The 27,531-nt window shown below is 37.2% G+C and overlaps 1 protein-coding gene across 1 annotated transcript in view; it reads left to right on the top strand.

Moving 5' to 3' along the window:
* Nucleotides 1-27,531, top strand: part of pcxa (pyruvate carboxylase a) — a 134,506-nt gene that overhangs the window by 29,006 nt on the left and 77,969 nt on the right. Inside the window, exon 9 of the mRNA XM_016461475.1 lies at nt 12,834-12,996. Coding sequence (XP_016316961.1) covers nt 12,834-12,996 — 163 coding nt within the window. The remainder of the gene's footprint in view (nt 1-12,833; nt 12,997-27,531) is intronic.

Here is a 27,531-nt window from a genome sequence, read left to right on the forward strand (position 1 = left end):
TTTCTGAGCCAAGATTAGTCTGAGCTAATGACTTTTGATAGTTCCTATCCACACCCACCTTTTGGGTGGAATAGCCATACCAGGCGTGAATTTTTGAGTGGGAGAAGTTTTCTTTGTTTCCCTTTATGGTCCATTTGCATGTTTATGGCCGGTCTGGAGGATTGGTGCAGTTTTACCCAGAATATGCTACAAATAGTATGATGCATTTCACGATCACATAGTGTAGATCATTGTTTGAGGAATAAAGAGCAGATCATTTTGATACCAAGAACGAAACATCTAGAAGATCTTAAAGCATAAAGCATATACCTGAATATAAGCATTGAGAGTCTAACTAATACAAATAAAGAGTTGTAACTAGACTAATACAATAGGGAAACATACAAACAACACATGCATATATCAGATACAAATACCAGATACAATTGTAACTGATTAATTATAGTCTAAATAAAGAAATGTCTTTATGTGTGTGTGTGGATGTGTGTTATTTGAGCATGTTGTAGTTTGCTGGTCAGCCAGGCCCATTGGTGCCTGGCCCCGGGGGTCATTTACGTCTCTTGGGAATGTGTTTGAAGTCGATGGGGAGACCAGAGAGTTTATCTGTTTACCATCTTCTTGATAATGGGAGAAAGACCATTGGCACTTTAGCACCCATATAACTGTAGAATATGGGGCCAGGTCTGTAATTTATATGCAAATGTCAAAAGGCTAAAAGGAGTCTCTAAGATATAAAGCCCCCATGACCCTCAATGATCCTAAGCAGACGCTACAAGTTTATATTTGTAATATACATTTTTGTTACGGCAGCTGCAGTATTTTTTACTAATAATACACCTCCCACTGTTGCCCTCCATTAAGGTGACTGGAATTTGTATTATCATCTGGCTTGTATTTTGCTTTTGAAGCAGTCTGTATTGTCAGAATGGTTTATTAAAGCATGCAAATGACATGAGTGCTTTTTTAGGTTGTTTCCTTTATGTGTGTAGGCCTCTAAAGCAAGACGAAAGGGCAGGAAAAATGGGTTTTCTTTTGTGTCAGGCTGTTTCAGACTCCAGCAAAAACAGCCTCATTCCTCCTGACACTTCCTGCCAATTACTCTCTCTTTAAACACTGGTGTGTGTATTGCTGACCCTGAGACAATCATATTCAGCTGTGTATTTGTATACAGCCAGTCTTTCCTCTGTCCCCCAGTCTCATTCTCTGTGTCGGTGATATGACCTTCATTTGGGCACAGTAATTAAGATCAATTACCCTCTGCCACTCTGTCGCTCCATGCCACTGGCAAGGTAATAAAATATGCCAGCTGCCCATAATTACCCATCATGTTTTCATAATTTGATATCTCCTCCATCTTTCTGTCATTCCTTCGGGTCAGAAAGTCTTAGGTCAGTAAAAAGACGGCTGACCACAGTGAGAGTTGGTGAAAAAAATAGTTGTTTAGTACTAATCTGTTTCTGTCAGTTCTGGTTTATTGTTTCACTATCATTCTCTTGGACAATTTACAGTCTGTCTAGTTTCTAATGAATATTGGTCACAAAAATGGCAAGATTCAATCCAATTGGCTCTTTTCATTAGCAACTATCCTAAACTATCCTAACATGAAAGAGAGCAGACAGGAAAAAATAAGTCATTTCACACCAGAAGAAAATCTGGCACTGGTATCAACATTTATTGAAACATATATAGAAATTTGTTATAGTATAATATATTAGGGCTGAATGAGAGAGGTACATGAGCCCATAAATTTAATATATCATATGTCGGCTTATGTTGGTTTAAGTCATACGTATTCTGTTTTGAAGACATTAGACTGAATGGGCTCTATCATGCTCGTGTCCCACAGCCCTCTGAAAGCACAGAGTGGTAAATATGACAACGCATTAAATTGATATAATAAATTAATATCATAATATAAAAAAAAAATGCCTTAAATGAATGATTAATATTTGGCTAGGAAAATCTTTGGTTGGAGGCAGCCCTATAATATATTCCCAAGCTAAATAAATAGCCATTAATTTGTGCATTAAATCTTTTACAATGTCTTTTAAAAGGTTATTAGTTTTTTATCTTTATATTGTAATTGCTAATATTTTAAGTAATATTTTTAACATTAATTTTATAATTATTAGTATTATTGATATTATCTTGATTTGTTAATTTATTGTAATAATTTACATTTATATTTGCAATGTCTACATTATATTATATTATATGCAGTGGAGACTTGAGAATACAATATAAAATAATATATTACATTGTTATATTACATTATATTAAACAACATATGTTAATCAGCATTATTTTAGTAGTTTTATATTATAGTATTTTTTTATATGTCCAGTTTTATTTTTTAATGTTTTCGTAATTTTATGTACTTTTAGAATTTTTATTAGTGTTTTTGAATGTCTTTAGATTTAATGTATATGTATTTTTGATATAATATTTATATCTTATACTTTTCGTACTTTTCTTATACCTATTTTATTTCAGCTTTATTTTGCAAAGTTTAAGTAGTTTTAGTTACCTATACAAACACTGGTGCAAATTAATTAATAACTGATATGAAAATTTTAATTAAATTAAATACAAAATTATTTAATTTAATTTGAATTAAAATTAAAATTAAATGTTATTTAATTTTAAATTAAATTTTAAATAAAAATGTTATTTTATTTAATTTTAAATTAAATTAAATCAAAAATTAGCCTGACCCTTTGACAAGAACAAGCTTCATCGTGGACCAGACTTGATGCTGATGCTCAAAATTCTGGTTTCGTAAGTCTACTCTCCCCATTTCTCCTCAGTTATGCAGAAGCCTGTAAGTGCATGGCAAAGAGTTGATTGAGTGCTTGAGTTCTTCACTCACTGCCTCCTTCCACGCCTCACAGCTGTGCGGTTATGCCATGACTTTTCATGCTCATGCTGTATTCATGTTTGTTTTCTGTGTGCGTGTTTGTGTGTGTGAGAGAGTGCATGTTCTTTTTGTTGGTGTGTGTGTGTGTGGGTGCACTGTCTCTGGGTGACCCTGGTAATGGGTTTCTAATTACTTTGGTTTGTTGCTAAATTGCAGCTGCTCATTTGTATTGGTCCATTTTTGCAGGGAAGAGATTGGACAAGGGCATTAGGGGGCTTGGGAAGACAGAGTGATGGAGGTGCAGGAGAGAGCGAGAAAAAGACACTGAGAGAGAAGCAAGATGAATGAGGCGGATGAACCTTTCTCACCTAACAGGAGAACGGGCCGAGACATTAGTGCATTGTTGTAGTGAGTTTTCTGCAAGTGTATTGATTTATTTGAATGGACTGCCAACTAATGGTATAGATCATTATGGGATGTTCGAGGTGCCAAAAGTTTTAAGGGTGAAAGTTAGCTGGAGAGAACACTTGGTAATTAAAGGTCAAGAATGAATTTGAGGGTAATGGTGTAGGAGGAAAGAAACTGATTGACGTGAGGTTATGTGGACTACCCACACGAACCCATTGCTCTCTCTCCTGGGGGGGATTTCATTCCTCTGTGGGTTTGGTCTTGTGACCTTTTTCCTTGTATAGAGTTGCATCAGATAATGGAGCGCTGTTTACTGTCAACGTGATTTTAGTTGTTTGGATTTGTTGTGGTATTGATGTGTAAAGCTTCTGTCCTTTCTGATTTGGCTCTGAATGGAGAAGATAAAAAACAACTGCTCCTAGGGGGCCCTTGAGAGCCCTCTATGTGATGACAGAGACTTGATCCGTGCCAGCATCCCCTTCCAGGTGTGTTTCCTTAGCAGCAGGTAACCATAGGCTGATTGGCTTGAGCGCTTTGTCAACAGCGGTGTGTAATGATGCTGTTTAAACAGGCTGCTTGGACCCGACACCTGCACACACTTATGACCAGAGATAAGATGGTGAGCGACAGTGTTTCCGTTAATCTGCACAGGGGCTCAACTGTGCTCTTCTGATGTTCTTCCTCCACAGACTGGGAAAATATTCAGCACTGAAATCAGACCCAAACATTTGTGGAGAGGGAGTCTTTGCATGGCAGGGGAAGCTGCCACGAAAACCTGCCTCAACTGAAGGCAGCTGCCACAAAACCGGCCACCCCCGGAGGCAGCTGTCAATCTGGTAGATGCGTGTGAACTACCGACAGTGCAACCCTGGTCTCCTATTCTTTGGCACCTTTAAATAATTCTGTCTTTCTTACCTTATGTTTTATTCCTCTCTTTTAATCCATAATGGTGCGTGCAGCACCTAATCATCGTGCCTGCCACTCGACCCGTCACAACTAGAGGCAGCTGCCACTTGGCCCTGTCACCGCTAAAGTTGTGGCAGGTGAGACGCTTCGGTGCTGCGCTCTCCATTATAGATTAAAATAGAGGAATAAAACCTAAGGTAAGATGGGAAATAGGTAAATAAGTAGAATTGCACGGTCTGTTTGCTTTACTTGCATCAATCGGAGTGTGAACAGTGAGAGATATTGAGGCAGGCGTGACTCTAAGTTGTGGCAGGCACAACGCTTCGGGCATGCATGCTCCATTATGGATTAAAAGAGAATAAAATATAAGGTACAGTGGCAAAAATGTAAACGCGTGTAAACAGTGAGAGATGTTGTGGCAGGCACGATGCTTAAGTGCTGCATGCTCCATTATAGAGTAAAAGAGATTAATAAAATATAAAAAGTCAGAGTCAAAAAGTCAGAAATCTTAAGGCAGGTGAAAAGCGTTTGGTTAATGGTGAATATTGACCTATTGTGTGTATCGTTTGGCTCCCGCTGGTAGCAGGGGATAGTCACTGCATTTGGGGTAGAAATAACAGAATTATTGAATAGAAGGAGGCCAGGGTTGCACTGTCGGTTAGTTCACGCATCTGTCAGATTGGCAGCTGCCTCTGTGGGTGGCTGGTTTTGTGGCAACTTGCAATGTTTCTATTAAATTGTTATCAAGTTAAATACAAATTCAGTCATATAAAAAATATATTTTATGAAATGACATCCATGTGCTACTTGACTAAAATATATATAATGTGTAGTTAATAGATTACAGTAACATTAGGCTGCTACTAGCATACCCTGGAGTTAGTTCACTCTCTGTCTATGAAACTAAGTAAATAATTAAATAAATTAGCATGATAATATCGATGATCTCACAGGCTGACGATAGGAAGATATGATTATGGAGCACTACTTTGTATGTCCATACGTCTGTCTGTCTATCTGTTTGTTGTTCTATCTATCTGTCATCTTTCGAGCTATTGTTCTGTCATTTTTTTTTCTTGCTATTGTTCTATCTATCTGTCATTCTTTCTAGCTGTAGATTCTGTATGTATGGATAATATCTCTAGATATTGTTTTAATTTGAATACTTCTATTGATGTCAAATAAATAGAGATATTATTATTAAAGTTATTATTTATACATTAAATTTGTAACTGTTTATAAGAATAATTTAACATCTATATATACTCCTTAAATATTTAATTATAATTAAATTTGTTATTTATTTTTTATTTCAAATGATTTGTTCCATTTTCTATTCTTAAAACTTTATAATATAGAAAATATCAGTAATGTGTTCAATCAGTATATGATATTAAAATTAAAATGTTTCTGTTATTATTAATAATTATATTTGTAATATATTTTATCTATATTATTATTGTAGTATTATCAATATAGTTTTTATTAATATTATTATTTATAGTTTATATAGTAAATGTGTAGCCATTTGCAGTTGTTAACTTTTATTTATTTATAAAAAAAAAAAAAAAAAAAAAAAAAAAAAAATAAGATACTTAATTATTTGTATCATTTTCTACTCCTAAACCTTTACACAGGGTTAGAGAGAAAGCTGAATATATCAATCATGTTTTCAATCATTATATTATGTTAAAATTAAAAAGTGTGTCTATACACATATAGATAAACTTACATATAGAAATGGGTCATCAAAAATTAGAGGAGATATTGTTGAGGGAATATTGTTACACCTCAGACTTTGACTTTCTTTTGACTTGGATACTCAAGTGTCACCATATGTTGATTTCTTTAAATTCTGGTATGATCCTATTCAGCAGCACTGGCAGATATTAAACATTGTGGGAGAACACACACACACACACACAATCAATCACATGTTAACACGGTGTCACTCAGGGGCTCAGTCTGTGTTGTATGACTGACTGGGACCGCTCCACTCACACATCATTTCTGCATATGCTGCTGCCTGGCTTTGGCAATTAAAATGGAATAGAGAATCAGACTGAATATATTAACATGGCTCCCCCACCTCATGACTGAGCAGCTCCCATCACCATTCTGATGCTGCTTGCTGTAATCTCCTCTGTTCTGCTGTCCTCCTTTTTCTCTCTGCTTTCTTGTTTTGTGTGTCTAACGCTCCCCGTCTTCATTGTTTGTGTCTCTCTTCAGCACTTACTCACTCACTCTTTCTCATCTGTCTGACTTTAGGCTGCTGTAAATGCTGTGCTGTCTGGTGATTTGAAGAGTACACGATAGCAATTAGGGGGTATCAAGTGTGTGGTGTTGGTGTTTTTTGCCTATAAATGTGAAATTTTCTTTTTCAGAAGGTATTGACCAGCAATGTGTTTCATTCATGTGGTACATGTTCCTGAATCTTTTGTTGATCCTTGAACAACAGACCTAACAAACAATCATAGCTGAGTAATATAACTGGGGAATAGGAACAAAAAAGAAAAGATATATAAAATTTCAATTAAAATGATTCACTCCCCATGTTTAGGTGACATTTTTCACTAGCTGTTTTATTTGAAGTCTTTCTTGGTTCTCGGTTGAAACGCTGACTGAGCGATTATATGAGACATGATATATTTTGGTAAGTTGTACTGTATCTTTCAACATGTTCTGATGTTCATTCATATTTATTTTGCTCTATAACCTGTATTAAAGTGGAAGAGACTCATGCTCTGCGCTGCCGCTTGAATTGAGGCACTACAGCGATCTGCCAAATCACATTTAAAAGCGTCAAAATAGCATTTATTGTTTGTATTTTGTGTTAAAATGTACAGGATTTGAAAGCTGGGACTTTGTTAGCAGAAGTAACAAAGCTAGTTGTGATAATTTGTTTGGAGGCGCTTTACAAATAATGTTTTGTGAAGGGAAACCGTGGACCTGGCAACCCTGGCTTGAGCTACAGGTGTGTTATTGTGCTGTGTTAATGGATTATTATTGCGTTAACCTGGACAGCCCTAAATTCAGCGCAAGAAACATTTTCTTAATGCAAATGCCGAAACATTGGTGCATCCCTAATGCCAATATATAATGCAATTTTTGTAAGTTACTTTTTTTTTTAAATACAGTTATGTCATCATTATTTAAGCCCTATTCAGCATTGCTGTTTTTAAGTTACTTATTTGTATGGTAGAGAAACACAGTTAAGCCATTGGAAACTTTATACCAAATATTTAGAGAACAAATTGTTCTATTGTGCATTAGAATTTGTTCTAATGTAAATTGTACATTAGAAAGTCTATGACTACAAGAAGACACTAAAATTCGTAGAGACTCAGCTGGCAGCTTTGTTTAAAATGTGTTGTACCAGAAACCCTTTGAGGACTTGAAGAAAAATCACAATTTTATATAATGTTTGATCCAGGCAACCCTCAATTACTGACAGAATTGCAAGATGATCTGATGAAAGGAGCAAAATACATTTCAATGCAAACTATTAGAAGAACGCTAAACAAGAATGGCCTTCATGTCGGGACACCTACAGCTGAATGCTGTTCTTGACCAAAATATTTGTTTGAATATACCTGTGGAGTTCTGGAAGAATGCTTATGGAGTGATGTGACCAAACTTTTTGGACCCATGGAACAATGGTAAGTCTGGTGCAAAAAAGACCAGGCTTATGAGCAGAAGAACACCATCCCTATGGTCAAACATGGAGGTGGATCTGTCTTGTTATGGGGGTGTTTTGCTGTTGCAGGAAGTGGAAATCTTGACGTCATGGATTCTTTGAAGTATCGGGTCGTTTTGGCAAAGGTTGTGATGCCTTTGTTTTAGAGACTAAAGCTTGATGATCAGTGGACTTTCCTGCAGCACAGCCATCCCAAAGTATACATGCAAATTACTGAATCTTTGTTAAGGGATTGGTCGTAAAATGTTCTTGAGTGGCCAGTTCAGTCTTCATATTTAAAGGGGTCATAGGATGCTACATGCACTTTTACAAGTTGTTTGAACTGAAATGTGTGTTGGCAGTGTGTGTACACAACCACCCTATAATGATAAAAAAAATTTTTTTTAATCTGGTTAAATGTTTTAGGGAATGCGCCCCCGATCTACATAAATGCGTCTATGTTTGCCAGAATCATTCATGATACAGCCTCATCTACCGAAGAAGTGAGTATAATGTTTTGTAATGAATCTTTGCAAATCGCTTTTCCTAATAAAGTGCTAATTAGCAAGTTTCACGATGAATGCGGCTAAAGTAAACAGTCTCTCTGAGAGCAGCTCGGAAGAGAGGGGCGGGGTCAGCAGAGCTCATTAACATTTAAAGGAAAATGCTACAAAAATGGCTTGATCTGAAAAGAGCTGTTTTTGACAGGGTAAGAAAATGTGTTTTTTACACTACCATTGAGAAATTTTAACCAAACTATGTTACAGACTTTTCATTAAGTTCCCAAAGAATCATATCAACTTGTGGAAAATGGGCATCCTATGACCCCTTTAAATCTCATTGAAAATATTTGGTGGAATTTGAAGAAAGCAGTGACAACATGAAAACTAAAGACAACATGAAAACTAAAGCTAATTTGTGACCCTAGACCACAAAACCAGTCATAAGGGTCAATTTTTCGAAATTGAGATTTATACATCATCTGAAAGCTGAATAAATAAGCTTTCCATTGATGTATTGTTTGTTAGGATAGGGCAATATAAATATTGAGAAAATCGCCTTTAAAGTTGTCCAAATGAAGTTCTTAGCAATGCATATTACGAATTAAAAATTAAGTTTTAATATATTTACAGTAGGAAATGTACAAAATATCGTCATGGAACATATCCCAATGATTTTTGGCATAAAAGAAAAATCAATAATTTTGACAATGTACTTTTGGCTATTGCTACAAATATACCCCAGCGACTTAAGACTGGTTTTGTGGTCCAGGGTCACATTTAACTGACAACGACTAATATATGGCTAATATATTGATATTAATGATACTAACTTATATGGCAAAAGACATACCACAACCACCCTTCAATTCTTCGGCTTAAAAAACAGTTCAGATTGCCATACAGTTGAAGACTGAAGACACTGATGAGACACTTTAAAGAAATGGTTCATTTATCAGCCATAGTCTATTGTATTATCCCACATAATGCACCGTTGCCCGGGATTTTAATGCATGCCAGGAAAAAAGAGTCACCGACAGATGAGTCACAGCTTAAAATGAAACTATTAGTGTATTCACATCTCATTCTGATGCTTTTAAAACAGGTTAGTTATGAAACAAATATGAACTTCTCTTCTGGATCTATGGGAGATCAGGATATTGTATATTTTGGTAAGTTTGGTAGGCGATGCATATTTGCTGAATCAAAGCTTGTTCTTATAATAGTGCAGTAATCCTTTTTAAGTTATTGTTTCACATTATTGCAGAAGTCAATGTAGCTTTCCGGACCTGGATTGCTTGGTGTAAGTATTGTTATGGGAATGGTATAGATGCATATAGTCAGGAGAAGCTTGAGTGAGTGAGGTAAGGGAGCGTGGAAGTGAACATTGTGCCCTTGAGACTGGGTCAGCGGCCCCTTATAGCTGTGATTTTTATGAGTACATTGGATCCCAGAATCTGTTTTCACTACTGCAGATTATTCTTCCTGTCCAGCTCTGAAAAGCCAAACTACTAAATAGATTATACATTGATCATACACTCTTGGGTCTTGAGACAACATTGTGAATAAACAACTTTTATGAGCTGTTTTTTGTTAAATGAAGGCTTACAAACTCCTTAGTTATAGGCTTAATTTGTCATAAAAAAAAAAAAAGGAAAATTGCAGTGTTTTTTTTTTAAGATTTATTTTTGGCGTTTTATGCCTTTTTTATTTAGATAGGACAGTAGGTCGACAGGAAGCGAAGTGGGTGAGAGAGAGAGGGGGGTGGGATCGGGCAAGGTCCTCGAGCCGGGACTCGAACTCGGGACGCCCGAAGCGCAAAGGCGCTACATGTCGGCGCACTGCCCACGAGGCCATCTGCGCCGACATATTGCAGTGTTTATCATAAATGAATTAAACTTAGACATTATACGTGCAAATCAAAAATGGACAAAATCAAGTCCGTCCCAACATTTTTTGTTTTCTCGTTTGAGAAATTTAGATGTATGTCACAGTAGTGAAGGAAAATTTAAGTGTGTTTGTTTGTTTGAAAGAAAGATTTCTTTCTGACAATACAGAGATTCATTTTACAAAATAAACTTCTTTTATAAGGTTTCAAAGCTGTATTTTTTTTTTTGTCAAAAACGTCAGATAAGTCTCATTCTGTATGCTCAATTCATTCTTATTTTAAATTCAGTGCTAGATTTCTCAGTTTATATTAAATATTTGATATGACAGTTCTGTTATTTTTATATCAGATTGTGTTGACATACTGTGTGATGGGCAAATAAGGAAACATTTTGTGAGTGAATAGAGTTTGCATGAAAACATAAGTGAATACCTCTGAATCCAAAAATAAATACATTGAAGTACACAAACTTTAGTTCTGCACTTTTCACCCACTACTGAAGAATCAGTTTTAAATTTGTTCAGTGGGTTTCTGAAAGATTACCTAACATTAATACTCATATAGCATCACTAAGAACAACTTTTACAGCTTTTGAATGCAGAATTAATGTTGTAAACATTTTAGCTCATTCACACTGACTTGCCCTGTCAGTTCAGTAATTGCAGGGACAGTTTTTATGGGTTAAGTGTCTTGAACAGGGTCCATAAAAAAAAAGAATTGTTTCTCCTAGTTTAGATTTAACTTGCAATCTTACTATTTGCCACTCTGATCCCAAATATCATCTGATAAATGTAATTTTAACAATTCCAGATCTGCTGGAGTATTTACATGACGAAAATAATAGGGATAATCCATTAAGCTGATTTTGATGTTTCATTTGGTAATTATTTCAGCTTGCAGCTATTATGATCAGAGTTCATGTGAGAGATGTTATCATTAGACGCCAGTGTCATAAAGACATATGCGTGCAATATTGAGAGCCTGTTTGTACCATTGTTAAAAAATTAATGAGGCCTAGCCAGATAATGTTGAGAGCTGTGCAAACATATTGCCTTTGCCTTCACCATGTGTGTATGTGAATATAAATGTATTGCCGCAGTGTTATCAAAAGCATGCTGTGTGGTTATATATGTCGGCCTTCGAGAAATCCTACATTTTCTAAATGCCTCCATGCTGGAGATAAAAAAGGCAGACACTTTGTAGCATCAATTATTGATGCACAGCATGAAAGCAAATACTATCTCGCTCTTCTTTTATTGGTTAAAAATATTTTCTGACCCACTGGTGCTTTCACGTTTTGTCTCGCACACACGCTAACACTTTGTAATTTGATTATTCATTCATCTTAAAGAGGTTGAATTGTGAAGTTTTAGCCTTTTGAATGTCTTTGATTCCTTCTGATATATGGTGAAACAAGCATTAGCAATGTGGAATAAATACCTCGTAGCGTTTCCCTTACATGCCGACATTGATTCCCAACAAAAGGCTGCAGGTTCGTAGCGTTTCTGTTTGCTAGTATATGCATCTTTTCCCCCATTAGAGTCAATCCGGTTCACTCCTCTTTGTGCCTGTAAGAATAAAATTTGCCTGATATATGAGGATGAGGAATTGTGGGACATGAGGAATGAGTTCGGTGAATCTAGGTTGAGTAAATATATCAGTGTGATTTATATGGCTCTTAATAAATCCAACTTTACACCGGGGAAAGCACTTATCCAATAAGATGGCAGGTTCAGCCAAATGTAGCCAATCAGCCCAGGAAAAGCCTGGTTCATTCAATTGAGCTGAGGGAGTGATTTAATTGTGAAGCTATTGAGGCCGGAGTGGATCAGGCGCTAGCTGTTAGCCATGAATCTAGCAGGCATTTCCTGTTTGTATATCGCTGAGTGACTCGCTCGTTTCCTTTCTACAATCCCCTCATCCCACTCCTTGTCAAACATGTGCAGCGTTATGAAGCGGATTGCTAGTTGTCAAGCCTGTCTAATAGAAGTTATTGGAGCAAGCAGGCATCTCACGCTTTCTCGCCTCACTGGTGTGAATGTTGCCTCGACGTGTTGCACCTGCTGGAATGTCAAGCGGCTGAAAATTATGGCGTTATTTTAATGACAAATGTCGAGAGCGCATTATTGTAGCACGAAAGCACATTAATACAATGCGCGAGCGTGAATCTCTCTGCTCGCGAGCGGATTTCCTTTGCTCTCGCACAAAACCGGACGCTCGCGCTCAGATAGACGCTGCTCTCGCCCGGAGAGAGTGCACGCACTTATGCGCGTCCGGTTTTGTGCGGGAGCAAAGGAAATCTGCGTGCGAGCGGAGAGATTCGCGCTCGCGCATTGTATTCATGTGCTTTCGCGCTACAATAATGCGCTCTCGACATTTGTCATTAAAATAACGCCATAAAAATGGTTTGAGTGAATCTGTTGTGATTCCAGACCACTGAACGGGTCTGGCCTGATAACGTGTACTCGTCTGGAGTGATAAAGTGTCTGTGTTGGATGTGATCTTTGTGGCTGTGGGGCCCCTGGCAGAGTTTGTTTTTGTTGTTTACCAAATGCTATATAACCACCGTCTCTGTTTCTCTCGCTGTCTCTCATTCAGTGTGGATCTGGTACACTCTCAGCTGAGAGTGTGTGAAGGTCGCAGCCTGCCAGAGCTGGGCTTGAAACAGGACAAGATACGGATCAATGGCTATGCCATCCAGTGCCGTGTGACCACAGAGGACCCGGCACGTGGCTTCCAGCCTGACACGGGAAGACTGGAGGTAGGTTAACATCCTACATTCAACAGCTGGGCTATCGCACATCTCCCCTCAGCAATGTTTCCAGAGAAGAAAACATTTAAGAGATTTGTTTTTATTTTTTTTATTTTTTTTCTGACTGTTATTTGAAGGAGACTGCAGTGGACATTAGCCATCTGTTGTCAGCAGTATGTGGAATTGTGCATGTAAATGTATATATTTTGCAGATTTTATTATAGCTGAAGTATTTAAATTCAGTATTCAAATATGGTATAGCCCATCATCACAAACTATTCCAACAACAAAAATATGATGAATTGTGTTGATACTGAGCTGGGGTTTTTAAACTTACAGTATGTAACTTAATTTATATTTATGACAGTATAGTGTAATATTATAGTTATTTTTTTAACAAAACGATATGCAGATTTATTTATCTTACTGTTATACCTACTACTATCAGTAGAATAAAGCAATTGCAATTAACCTTGTGATTTCTGACTACATTTCTGATCAGTCCTTCATTCAGAAACCTAATTTCCTATTTATTAATTTAATCAAATTTGGTGAACATCATGAAATCATGAAGTTAAACATATTTCATTAATAGCTTAAGTGTACATGTTAACTTTGACATCCTTAAAATACATAATTAATTGTTTTTTTTCTCCCTCAGGGCCTTGTATATGACCATGTTCGGTATTCTTCTATATTTATTCTATTTTTATAACATATGGCTTTTCATGGTGGTGTTATTGTTCTGTGCAGGCTGGGAGAAATTATGAGTGTAGTTTCATAGTTGTAGTTTAGTAGTAGTTTAATACTAGTTACGCAAAACCGCGTTCATAATCACAGACATTTTAATCGCGCGATTATGAAATCAAAGAAATCGTTCTGCGATTATGAAAGCTGTTTGCGTAGCTTGTCAGTGAACTAATCAGCTCTGTGTAGTAAATGCTGCTCCATCTGAAAGCACATGAAAATACCACACTTAATAAAATGTTTTTACTCCAAACTCACTTCATAACGTCAGTTGAGTGTTTAAAGTAAATCCTTATGTGAGATGATGTGGCTTCTTACACAGAATAAGGCACGCAATATATTTCATAGTATTCTAAGCAGTGATAAAGACTATGTCAATTAGCATTGCATTAATATATACTTTATTATAATAAAAATTATAATAAGATGAACTCAGATAAACCATATATTGTCATAGTCGTGTGTTTATTAGTCATGTTGAATCAATGAAAGCAGTTAAATCTTCTGGTCATTCAGCAACCGCTATAGGGATTTCCTGGATTTCTTCAGCAGGGGTATTTGGAGTTTCCGCATGAGAGCGCCCTCTGGCTTTCGGATGGAGATTTACTACTGATCACAGAACCGTGCTTCCCTGACAAGATGCACATGACAATCGCAACTTTTGCCAAATCGCAACAATCGCGATTGTGATTTAATTTCGATTAATCGTGCAGCCCTAGATATAACCGTAAAATGCAGATTATGCGCTGAGGAAACATATCTCACACATTAAACAGCTCATGCAACTGTCAAAGCGCCTGACAGGACGAGCCGTGTTAAACATTACGCTAATGCACTAGCTAATGCACTAGCTTGAAGTTTAAAATGAAGCGTTCTCATGTTTTGGGCAGCTTGGATCTGCTATTTTTAGATGTATTTTGTCCATAGAAATGCGTTATTCACTGCTGTAATTTGACGTGACTGGCAGAAGTTTTCCGTGGGCAGATGTGACTAATCGATAATGACATTCGTTTATTATCGATTTTATCGATTAGTTGTTGCAGCCCTAAATATCAGTACAGGCTACTTTCTAAGTCCTGGGCTCTGTCCTAAATGACATACAGTAGTATATGTGGTCTCATTTCATGATTCAGGAGGGTGCTCACAGGCGTCCCCTTTTGGGACTGCTATGTGCCCATGATGAGTACTTTTTGCTGACTTGTTAAGTGTAAACGCCTGGAACGACCACAAGGGATGACGGGCTCTTCTTCCAAATATTGGACATTGCTGAAAGCTCTGGTGTAAATCGAACACTGACCACCACAAACACGTCCCACACACATTCTGTAGCTGCGTCCTTCTGAAGTGTGTACCTGCATATGGTGATATCGCGGAGGTGTGAAATTGTCTGAGATGTTGCTGACGGAAGCTTTTACCTTTGAGGCTGTATAGAAATGATTTGTTTGTGGATGAATAATTGAACAAATATTGATATCAGCTTTCTGTGCCCAGTCAATTTTGAGCTGCAAGCCTTACGTCTGTCCAAATATCTCACAGATGCAACTCGTGCTGTCTGTTTGTGCAGTTATCTGGTTTTGAGCTACAACGTTAACCGGGGTCTCTGAGGGTCTCTGTTCGAGATCTTGCAGGCTAGATGTGTATATATACATAGAGATGCCCCAAGGATACATCTAGCCCACAAACCACACGGTATAATCATCCAGTTATACCCACACTCCACCAGCTCTTTGACTAGACAACCCTGTATGGTCTATATGCATCCTCTTATGTGCCATGCCTGGGTGAAATCTTTGTTCTTCCATCCAGCCACAGGGTCTTGGCTGTATCAAAAGAGAGCTGGATCTCTCTGATAAGGATGCTCCTCCATTACCTTTAGAAAACTGGTTGGCGCTCGGCTTCAAAGACTGACATGGACGTCCTGTGATGTTGGAAGAATGTTTCCACGTAAGAGGGATGAGGATCTATGCAGATGGAGAGATGAAGGGAGAGGGGCGGGAGATGCAGAGAACTTGGGTGAAGTTTAAATGTTATTGTGGAGAGATTCTCTCAGCCTGTTGGCCTAAATCTCTGCATTTGCCAGAGGTAAAAAGTAAAGAAAGTGAGCAAGAATTCACCTAACGGAGTGTGAGAGAGAGAATATGAGATGGTTGTATGTGGGGAAAAAAGAATTTGAGTGAGCTTCCCTGATCCAGGAGATGAGAGCTTCAGATTGAATGTAGTGGGGCATTATGGGTATGTATTGACCAATAAATAGGTTGAGAGTCTAGACGGGTGGTTGGGAAAGATGATAAACCAGTGTTCAAAATTAACACTCACCATGCAAGAATCAAAATCGGCTTTGACGATTAAATAACACCAATAAAATCCAGTTAGTCTGTAACTTTATTAAAATCTGCAAATAATACAGTACAATCAAATTGTATGAATGATGGAGTGACCATTTAAATTAGCTTACAAAACCTCTGTTGCAACTTTTTGCAAATGTTGTGATGACTACTAACTACTTTATTTCAGTGGAAATTTATTTAAGTTTATATGGAAGGCCTATTTTTTTTTTCTTGGTGAAATAGCCTATTTCTTCCATCAAATTACTGAAATATCAAATTCTCAATACATCTTCATGTTTTTTGATTGCTAACGGTTTAGAAAGGTTGCTTAATTTTATATCGTCTTTAAAAAAAAATCTATTTTTTGATAGCTTGATGGTATGTCTTCATGTTTTTGTGAGTGGTGCAGTTTCATTGAGAAATGTTGCCTGGCTCATAAGTATATGATTTGTGTGACTGTATTTTAGTATAATTTCGTTTTCTGCAAGCACGCAATGATCTGTGCTGTTTGTCAAAGGAAACATGGCTAAATCATCTTGTAGTATCTGGCTGTGGTGTGAATGATATTGAATTTTTGCAATATATTCGCAATAATTTTGCTAACGATCTAAAACTAAGCACAACTTTGAATATTGGGATGTTTTAAAACTTTTTTTTTTTAACTGAACTTTGTTTTAAAAACTGAACTTTTTAAACCGTTTCCTAATAAACACATCATTAACTGTTACATTTCACAATTATTCCTTGACTTACAAGTACAAGACATTTTCATGTAACAGATTTTTATGGTGTTAAAATTCTTGCATTTAAACATTTTGAATTTACTTGGCGTGAAATAGTTTGAATATATTGAGCTACACAGTTCAAAAGTTTGAGGGCAGAATTATTATTATTTTTTAAATAAATTAATATTTTTATTCAGCAACAATGCAATAAATTGAGCAAAATTGACAGTAAAGACATTATAAATAAATATTATAATATGCATAATTAATGCTCTTCTTTTAAACTGAAAAATGAGGGTTTCCACAAAAAATTTAGAAATGTTTATTAAGCGTCATATCAGATCATATTATAATGATTTCTGAAGGATCATGTGACACTAAAGACTGGAGTAATGGCTGATGAAAATTCAGCTTTGCCATCACAGGATTAAATTACATTTTAAAATGTTTTTATAGACGACAGATATTTTTAAATTGATAATATATTTACAATATAATTGTTTTTACTGTATTTTTCATCAAATAAATTTTCGAAACATTCAAAAATCTTACCAACCCAAAACTTTGGAACGAAAATACATAATGTATGTCAGCCAGGTCTAATTGGCAAATGTGGTAAAATTTGTATTCTAAGGTGAATGTTTCTTGTGGCATGGGATAGAAACAGAGATGGAGGAAGGCAGTGCTGTGAAGGTATAATCACCCTCACGTTAGATCTTCTCCCATTTCAGTATGTCAACACAAGCTCTCCTGTGTTTGTGTGCAGCGGCGACTGATGTGAAAATAAGTAAAGAGAAAAGAGTCGCTCTCTCGATTCCTCTGTCTGTTTGGAAGTTGTTCCTCACTTTCTGACGTGTCTGATGTCGTGCTTCAGAGAGAAAGAGGACGAGCGGTGTGCGGGTTGGCCAAGCTCTTGTTTTGCAGGGAAAATGAGTGCATAATGGGTAAAGTGAAGTGCTGGGATGAGAGCGTGCAGGGAACAGGCACTGAGAGCTCTTCGGCGCTTTTGTTTCTGAGGGATAAAATAAAAATATGACTGTTGTCTGAAGGGTGCTCTCTGTAATCAAATGAGAGCCAAGGAGAGGAGAAGGTAGAAGCATTTAGCATAACCTGGTGCATCAAAGGAAATATGTTCTGTATATGGGCAGTTAAAGTCTCATCTTCCCTCTAATTCCTCAGATATGAGGCTTGGATGATTTATATGTGTAGTTTCATATGTAAACTGTTATAGGGTCTGGGCTTTGAATGCAGACTTTGAAGCGTAGCTATGAAAAGATTACGAGCCGCTTAGATGGTGCTGGTACTCGTTCTATCCTCATGTTGCATGTGTGTGTGAGCAAGTGTTGGTTCACATCGGCTCTTGCTGGCGCGCTGAGAGAACATAATGCTGATGAGGAGGATCGAGTGATTTGCATTATCATCATAACATAATTATGTTGGTGAATGTGCTGATGGTAAATACTGCTGTGGTGGAAATGGGAGTCCGTAATTCACGAGGCGAAGAATAGTGTCGCTCCTCCATTTGCTTTCTTTTTTGAGAAATGGAATTTCAATGTGCAGAGGAAGTTGGTGATTTGTGCTCTTGTGGCTTCTGCAACTTGGCTTTTAGCTTTTTCCCTTTGGTGGGTCCTCACTAATCATTTGACATGATTGTGATTGGCACTTTCCATAAATAGATGTTAATTTGGATTGGAATCTCATAAAAAAAAAAAAATTCTACATATAAAAATGTAATTGTTTACATGTGTCTGATATGTCTGATGAAGGCCTGGATAATGGCTGAAACGTCACATGTATTTTAACCAATAAAGTTGGATTTCTTCAAGAGTGAACATTGCACCTTTTCCAATTTACATTTATGTTCTAACACATTTATATTCATTTTATATGAGCTTTTTAGATAAGTTTTGTGGGTTTCTCAACCCTGTTCTCACGTACAGCTGATTTAGTTATTTCCTAGCAATAAACATTAAAATAAACATCAAAATAAATAGAAAAAACCCCGACTCAAAATAGGTAACTGGATTTCAGATTTAGTCTAAATTAAGCTGTCAATCAGTTGAGTCAAGGATTTTGATAAGCTTGGTTTCTAATAAATTAAAGAAAAATATTTGATCTGTTTGTTCTTACAAACAACACAGTAACATTTGGATAGTTGAGCCTGACAAATGCAAGAAGAATGACAGTTTGTGTAAAAATTGAGAAAATACAATGATTATTTACATATTTACCTGGATCATGCAGCATCAGGATTGCACACAAAATGTGGGGTACAGCTAAATATTGCGTTCTTGTTCAAATGAGTTTTATTTTTTACTAAATTGTAATTATAAAATAATAAGAATAATAAGATATTAGAATTATAAGATATAAGAATGATAAAAATAATGAGAGTTAATTCGTTTAATAACAATTCAATAGATTATAATATTGCTGTATGATTTTTAATTATTGAATACAGTACAGTGAAGGCATGTATGCAAGACCTGACAAATGCCAAATGGCAAAATCTCCATTACAGAATCTCTTAGAGTGTACAGACAATTGATTGTGTTTAAAACTAGCTACTTTTCATTCTAGACTATTTTAATATTAGATAATAGTTCATCTATCATATCTAATAGTCCTTGCAGGATTTGTGCCTCTAATGCTTTAATAAATGGGCCCTATTCTTGGGAAGTGCCTGTTACTGTTTGTTCATGTAAACAAATGCTTTGATTTTTATTTAGTCTCTTAATGGCTGCAGATTGACCATAATATTAGAGATGCACAGATACTAAATTTCCCAGCTGATACTGATAGCCGATTATTCAGAGTGATATCGGCTGATACCGATATTTTGGTGGATCTGCATTTTATACCTTCTTTTAAATTAATAAAAATTAATTACATAATTCTGAATGCAATGCAAAAAAACTTTATTCTCTCCATTTAAACAGTTGATTCAGAGTAACTGGTCTCAAAAAACAGAAAACACATTGGTCAAATTAACATTAACACATTAACTAAATTAAGATTAAATTACGATTTGTAAACTTTTTGAATGTTATTCATATTAACATTGATTAAATTCTAAAAAAAACCTTCTGTTAGGCTCAAATTCACTCACCACAAACAAAAGCATCGCTGCTTTATCATTGACTGTATATGAAAAGCGTCCTGTTCTGCTCACAAAGCATGTGGGGTAAAACTTTCTTCACAAACAAGCATTTCTGCTTTATCATTGAACATCAAACTGGTAATTTTGAATCTAAACTTTTTTTTTAATGAAATTAACTCGTACTAACATTAACTGGATACAAAAAGCATCATGTTCTAAACAGTCAATCAGCATTTCCCTCAAATAGGTCTGGGAGTTATTGTTTCTGCTTCATCATTGAACATCAAACTGGTCATTTTTAACTTTTTTGAATGTTCTTTAATGACATTAAGTTCTTCTTCACAAACAAAAGCATCTCTGCTTTATCACAGCTTACTAGATTTATTTTCTCGTTTATGACATTAGATGCAGAGCTAAAGGTCCTTTCACTGTCTATGCTCATACAAGGTGCAGACATGTATTTTCTCGCTACTTGCGCAAGCTCAGGCAGACTGCATTGATTAGTCGCCCAGTACGTAAGTGCGCTCTCTTGCCTGGGAATCATGGGCTCTGCTAGATAACTATCTACTTGCGTTGACGCACTCACACTCTCTGTAATAGGCCTATGTGTTTTTATAACGACTAAAAGCAGACTTATGAATTTTTGAATAGCCTATTATATTGAATATTGTATTTCTTCATATAGAAACTTACCTTCTAGATTCTGCACATCTGTCTCTAGGGTGTCCGAATTTCTTAATCTCCGCAACTAGAATTTCATGCATTTGCCGTTTCGTGTAAGCATCAAAAAATTTGTCTTTATATCGCGGATCAAGGACCGTTGCTATACAGCGCATATGGTTGGAAGTGGTGTTCCTCAACTGTTCTTGTACTGCCTCCAGTAATGTTTTTTTGTTGTTGTTGTTTTAACTCCGTGGTCACAGTCGGCTACTTTGATGAGTAACCTTTTTAGAGTCTCGAACAGGGGGATAATGTCAGCAGCAGCATCTTCTTTGCCAATCTCTCTGGCTGTAAGTTCAAACGGAGAGAAAAGTGTGGTTATGCTTTACATCAGTGCCCACTGCTGCACACTAAGTGTGACCGGTAACTTGTAATCTGCAGCATATGCAGCAAACACTCATTTCTGTTCCAAAAGACTTTCCATCATATACAGTAGAAGGTGCTATTCCACCTCGTATTTACATCCTGCTTAAGTCTCTTTAGTGGAAGATCCATCTGTGTCTGAATGGACTGTAGACGTGAAGAAGCAAGTTGCGAGTGTTAAAAGTGGCCTACAATCTTTTGGCACACACTGACCAATTCTGTCAAACTTCGCTGGCTTAATATGCCTTCATTGACAGCAGGGCAAACTCATTATATCACTGTCCGTCATGGCGTTAGCCATATTCCTCGTTGTCGTTTACAACAGTAGGCACTCTTGATCTGTCAGTTTTCTATCCATCTTACATGCCAGTGAATGCTTGTGAGATTACCAACGAAGTCATGAGAACCGGTAAATTCATGTGCATGAAACAAGACTTTGTTTAAAATCACAATCCACTGAACAGTGAGACTAAGCATACCCGTCAGGCTTACATCTGAAGATCAAATATCTGTGGTGAAGCTCATCATGGAGTCGTTATGAAGAAACTTGTGAACATGACCGGCCACACGGTATCTCCGGTAAGCAGACATCTGCAAAATAACGGCGACTTGGTAAAGTGTAGCGAGGCACAAGGTGTCTTACCGGTCACTGAAATCCGGTGTCTTCCACTACGGACAATGGTTGGTCATTAAGCGCCATAAACTCTCATTACTTTCTGAGTAATTTCTCGAGCTTTTTCATGCTGTCAGATTTGAATTTGAATTTTCTGGTGCTGTCAGGTACTTAGGTGATAGAGGAAGTCACACTAGCCTTTGTTTGGCATTTAGCTTTTATAGCTGAAGCAGCCTCTGCTTTAGCTTCGACTAACTCGTCATATTCCTTGGCATGTCGGCATCTAAGGTGTGTAATCAAATTAGTTGTGTTAGAAATTTTAGCAGTACAGAGCTTACATATTGGCTTTTTGTTGTCATTACCCACTTCAAAGTAATTCCACATAAGAGACATCTTCTTTACACACAGCACGAATTACATGCTTGTTCCTGCCCTATTTGGATTGACAGGATATATCGGCTCTGATCATCGGATGTTTTTAATTAATCTGTCAAAAAAAATGCAAATTTCGAATATTCGTCAAATTGAAAAAAAAAAATCCACATTCGAATGCAAAAACGTTGCATTCGAATTTTAGGTCTTCGTCAGCCGTCAGGCAGCCTCTATCAGTCAGTGGCGCACGAAATGTGACGACGAAGTAAGTGTCATTGCTTTTGTTAGCCTATCCAGTTGAACCCACTAGATGCGGCGCTGCTACGTTGTTCATTCAATATATTGCGGAAAACAAGAGCATCAGTGTGGAAAAGATGTTGTTTACGTCAAAACTGAAACCAAGCCGTTCACACAGAACGCATATTTATCACATTTTCTAGAGGGACATCTATCAGCATTGCACTCGCGTCTCGCACAAGAGAGCGGCATGTTTAGAAAGTCATGTAAAATTAATGTAAGTTAAACTTTTAAAAAACATGTCTCAAGATTTTATGGCGGTTTTTCCCCATCCCACTGTATCTCATGTTTTTAAATGAAGAAAGTAGCCTACTCTTTGTGATTGGTTTTCGGGCCTTTGTATTAAACTATACATACATGCATGGTGCTGTATTTTTCTAATTGTTTATTACGCTTTGAAGAAACGTGCATAATATTTTGCGTGATGCACCCTCTTGTGGCTTCAGGAGAGAAGCCAAAAGCTTTTTTCCCCTAACTGAAATTTTGCCTTTTAAATTCGAATATAATTCGAATTTTGATCATATTTAAGTAGAAAATTCGAATTTGGTTTTTCAGTCATTTTGACAGCCCTATTAGCCGATGGCGATAGCACGAAAAATGACCTTTATTGGCCGAAACAGATTACCGGCCGATACATCGGTGCATCTCTAGTTAATATGATACTGTCTTGCGCATGTTGAGCGAGGCCTCTTGCCAAGTTAAAATATTGGTCGCTTAGGAAAGTCCACCAGGAGCCCTCCAGTCATTGTTCTTAGAGTTTCCAATTAAAGAAAACAAATGGAGGCTGAAATGCCATGCCAAAACATTTCTGGGAAAGATTCATGCCTCCTAGGTAGGTGTAAAGCATATGTTGATTTGTGTGACATCGCCTTACTGGCTCCGTGGGCATCTCTGGAGCAGATCTCCATGACCACAACCCTTTCATCTTTCATCCTGCCTGCCAATAATACACACAGAGCACCCTGTGAAAGAGCCATCTCGCGTCTTCCTTTATTAGAGAGGGAATGAGAAAATATTGTTTTCTCCTCCAGATGGCTGGCGCGAGACTTGTCTCCTCTTGTTTACGTGACATGCTCCTCTTTTGTAGATTGTAACTGATGATGGTGCATTTCTTCACTGCCCTTCACCCGAGGTATGAATCTGAGACGAAACCGACGCTAGCGTTCCCTAGCCGCAGCTCCGTAGGTGTCTGCTGTCGTTTTATTCAGAGATGCAAACTCCCTCTGCCGCCACGCAATTTGAAACAATGCAGCTCCGTCAAGAGTCACATTGCCAAGCTGTCATTTCCAGACACGTGCGCACAGGAAACACCTGGGGACTGGGTGTTACTGCGGAGGTTGCATTGGTATTCTGGATGCAGCAGTGGCATCGCAGGCCATTTACAAACATTATTGGAGAGGTGGCAAAACTCCCTCAAGAATGTCAGCGCATGGATTGGAGTGTAGACATGTTTGAAGCTATGCTCTTTGTCACAACCTGATGTTCTAGAAATATGCTACACACATTCAGTGTGCCACAGGTTATTTGTTATTGGAAAAGTTCAATATGGATGACTTGTCAGATTCATCACTTGTTAAGCACTGTGTTAATAAACCATTTGCAGTTAACCCTCTGGGACCTGAGGGGGTTTTGGGGCCCTGGAGAAGTTTTGGCATGCCCTGACATTTGTGCTTTTTTCGGTGTCTTAAAAACATATTAATGGCTAAAGTCTGATTAGACCGTATTCAGCACAAACTGTGCTACAATAATATGTAAGCAACATGAATGTACATGTTTGTGTTTTTGGGAAAACAACGTTTATGCGTGGTTAGTGAAAAAATATATTTTTTAAGTCACTGAAATAAGGCCATGAAACACGTACAGAACACTTGTTCACAAGACTTTTGAAAACTGGATGTGGTAGGCTAAAGTTTTTGCTATAAAATGATGTGAAAATCATCCTGTTCACTCATTCACAGAAAACAATATATTGATTTAACTTTTGTAAGACATGTTTTGTGTTAGAAAGGCCTAATGGCCCATCAGTGTGACTGAGGCAAGTAAGAAAGAATGTGAGGTAGGGGTGGGCGATATGAGCTAAAATTCATATCACAATATTTTACACTGTCCAGGCGATATTGATATTATATTGCGATATGAGAAAAAAAATTACAGGCAAAATATTTTAACCTGGTATAACTAGAAAAAGTGAGGGATTGGACATAGACCTGAAAAGTATTTTTTTATTGTGCCATTGTTTTTCTCAAAAAGTGCAAACGTGCAACATGAGGTAGGCCTGTATGAATAAAATAAAATAAAATATTGTGTGTTTGAGTTGGCCAGTGGTTCCGAAACTTTTTCTGCCGGGCCCCCCTTTTGTAGAGAAAAACTTTTTTTCAAGGCCCCACCCACCCCCTCTTTTTTTTTTTTTTTTTTTTTTTTTTTTATCAGTTGAAGTGTCGCTCGACCCTGAGGATCTCTGGTCTTGTTCCTTCAGCGTACTGGTGCAGTCAGGCAGCTATTGATGTCCCTTTCTATTATCTTATCTTAATCTGTATGACCAGCACCCTGTTTGCCTTCCATTCTACAAACCTGCTAACCTCCCATAACATCATGTCTGTGGTAAGAAAACGCTTCACCTAGCTTCACTAGACTTTTTTAAAATAGAAGTTATTTGAGCTTAAAGAGCAGAGCAGATGTTAGCATTAGCATATGACAAGTCAGCTACTATCTTTACTGCATTTTCAGGCTCTGTGTCTGATCGGCTTCGCTCCAGCCATGGTTCTCTTCACATACTGCGTATCCTTCATGTTCGTCAGAGTCCAGAGCAATAGGGACTTCTTCTCAGTGGTCTCCATGATGGTGAGTCTTCAAGAAACTTCTCCACAACCTTCAAATAATCTTAATAATAACAATAAAACAGGATTCCTGTGGGAAGCCTGGAAATATCAGGTCGTTTTGAAATGAGAACAGTCGTGGAAATGAATTGACTAAAAAATAATGGAAAAAATCAGGAAAAGGTCTGTAGTAAATTATAATTCAATTGGAAAGTCATTGTTCCAGTGGTGTGGAAACAAATGTATCTGTAGGAAGGTATTAAAGCTATTTCTTTTTTTTTCTTTTTGTCCATAGTGAGTCTTTCACAGAGCCGGTGCCGAGGAGGTGTGTGGTTGTTTTTCGCAGTCATTAGGACTACTGTTTTTAGATTTACTAAATATAGTAGGCCAATATTTTTTCAAAATGCACTGATAATCTAAACCTGAGAAACAGTAATAAAAGTTTTACTAAGTTTTAATAAAATGATTTATGTTTCATTGCCATTGATTTAAGCTAACAGACGCCTACATTGTTGATTCTGAAGGCCTTAAGGCAGATTTCTTTGACCCTGGCAACACGATTGCTGAAATATGATTGGATAAAAGCTCTAATATAAACATACACTGCTGGAAGCAGTGCAACCAAGAGAAAAGCTATGAAATGAAGAGAATAGACTATTGGAAATAATTTAATACACATTCATGGAAAAAATAAATTAAAACTAAATCAGTGATTCTGATAGTGTTTAGGCCAGCAGAGAAGGCTTTGCTGACCCTGATGGCCCACCACTGCTAGAAACAATTCTCATTATTATCAGTGTTGAAAACATTTGTGCTGCTTAATATTTTTGAGGAAATTTTTTCACGATTCTCTTATGAATATTCGAAATGGTCCTTTGTGTCAGAGCGCTGGAGTTTGTCAGAAATGGAACGGGGCATCAGTTTACGGTCATGGATTTCTTGCATCGCACCGCATCCACAGCAGAGAACATCACTGGGTTCTATTTGCTTTTGTCAAATCGCACCACTCATGTCTGGTGTAGACGCGTTGTTTTGGTATTTGTGAATCTTAAGTATATTCATAATCTGCTTTACGCTTACCTGGCACTGGAAGTCCTTTCACAAACTTGTAACTTACATGCTTAGAGCAGAACCATGCATCGTTCGTTTATATTTCTACATGTCCGCCTGCAATACAACTCTGACTCTTCAATCGCGCCATCTAGTGGTCTGTTATGGATACAACCACAACTTCTACAACTGATAACGGAGCACTAAAGCGGGTACTGCGAGTCATGTTGAGGTAATTAAAATGTCAAATTAATATTTTGCGCTCAATTATTTACTTATCAGGCAAGTGGCCGCATGATAAGCGGGAAAATTACGTAGTGTAGTCTTTATCACCCTGCAGAGATTTATTTTGCAAAATAATCTGCTGACTGACTGTACACTATCCCTCAGCCTGGCCGCGTCCCCGAGTTTGGGAACCACTGGTCTGGAGTAGGCGATTTGTGCTCTATTAATTTGGTTTGTTACGATGCTCTATGTGTTTGATTACTAATGCCTGTGTAGTATGGCGTTGCACACAGAGGACAAAAACGTTCAGCCTCGACTCTTTATCGTCATTTGTGTTAAAATTGGCAAAGCGTACCAAATCGAACAAAACTATATAAATGCAAAATTTGAATTCATGAATATATAACAGTATCCACGGTATAGCAAAATCCATATCATGGAACAACATAATACCAGTAGTCACTTTCATACCGTTATAGCGCCCACCCCTAATGTGAGGAGACTAAAATAATGGGGTTTTTGATTATTTGTATTTTACTTATAACACAGTATAATCAAAATATACACAGTGAAGGTCAAAGACTTTATTGAGCACACTGATCTAAACACAGAGACTTGAACTGTCACACACCTTTATGCCATTCCTGAAACAGATCCTGTTCTGTTGAAACAAGTAGTAAACCATACCTGGTATTTCCAAGGTGTTTGCTGCTGCTTTCCATGCATTCAAGAAAAAACAGCCCCATCATCAGTAGTCATGGAGCTTATTTTACCATATTTGTGTAGCATATCAGCCCAATGCAGTTGAACAGCTTCTGATGTTGATGAAGACCTCGTGTTGGTTTCATATGGATTACATTATCAGAAAATATTTGTTTTCGACATTTTACTTTTACTTCATTTAAAAGTAGACACTTCAAGCCTTTTATAGATATATGTCTCATGTCTGTGTGTCAAGTATTTGCTGAGTTTTAAAGGGGTCATATGATGCGATTTCAATTTTTCCTTTCTCTTTGGAGTGTTATAAGTTCTTGGTGCATAAAGAAGATCTGTAAAGTTGCAAAGACTAAAGTCTCAAATCCAAAGAGATATTCTTTATAAAAGTTCAGAGTCAGCCACACCTACCTAAAACGGCTCGTTCTAACACGCCCCCACATATCTACCTCACTATGTGGGAAGATTTGCATAA

This window comes from Sinocyclocheilus anshuiensis, unplaced genomic scaffold (genome assembly GCF_001515605.1).
Source record: "Sinocyclocheilus anshuiensis isolate Anshui unplaced genomic scaffold, SAMN03320099.WGS_v1.1 scaffold180, whole genome shotgun sequence".
Classification (NCBI taxonomy): Eukaryota; Metazoa; Chordata; class Actinopteri; order Cypriniformes; family Cyprinidae; genus Sinocyclocheilus; species Sinocyclocheilus anshuiensis.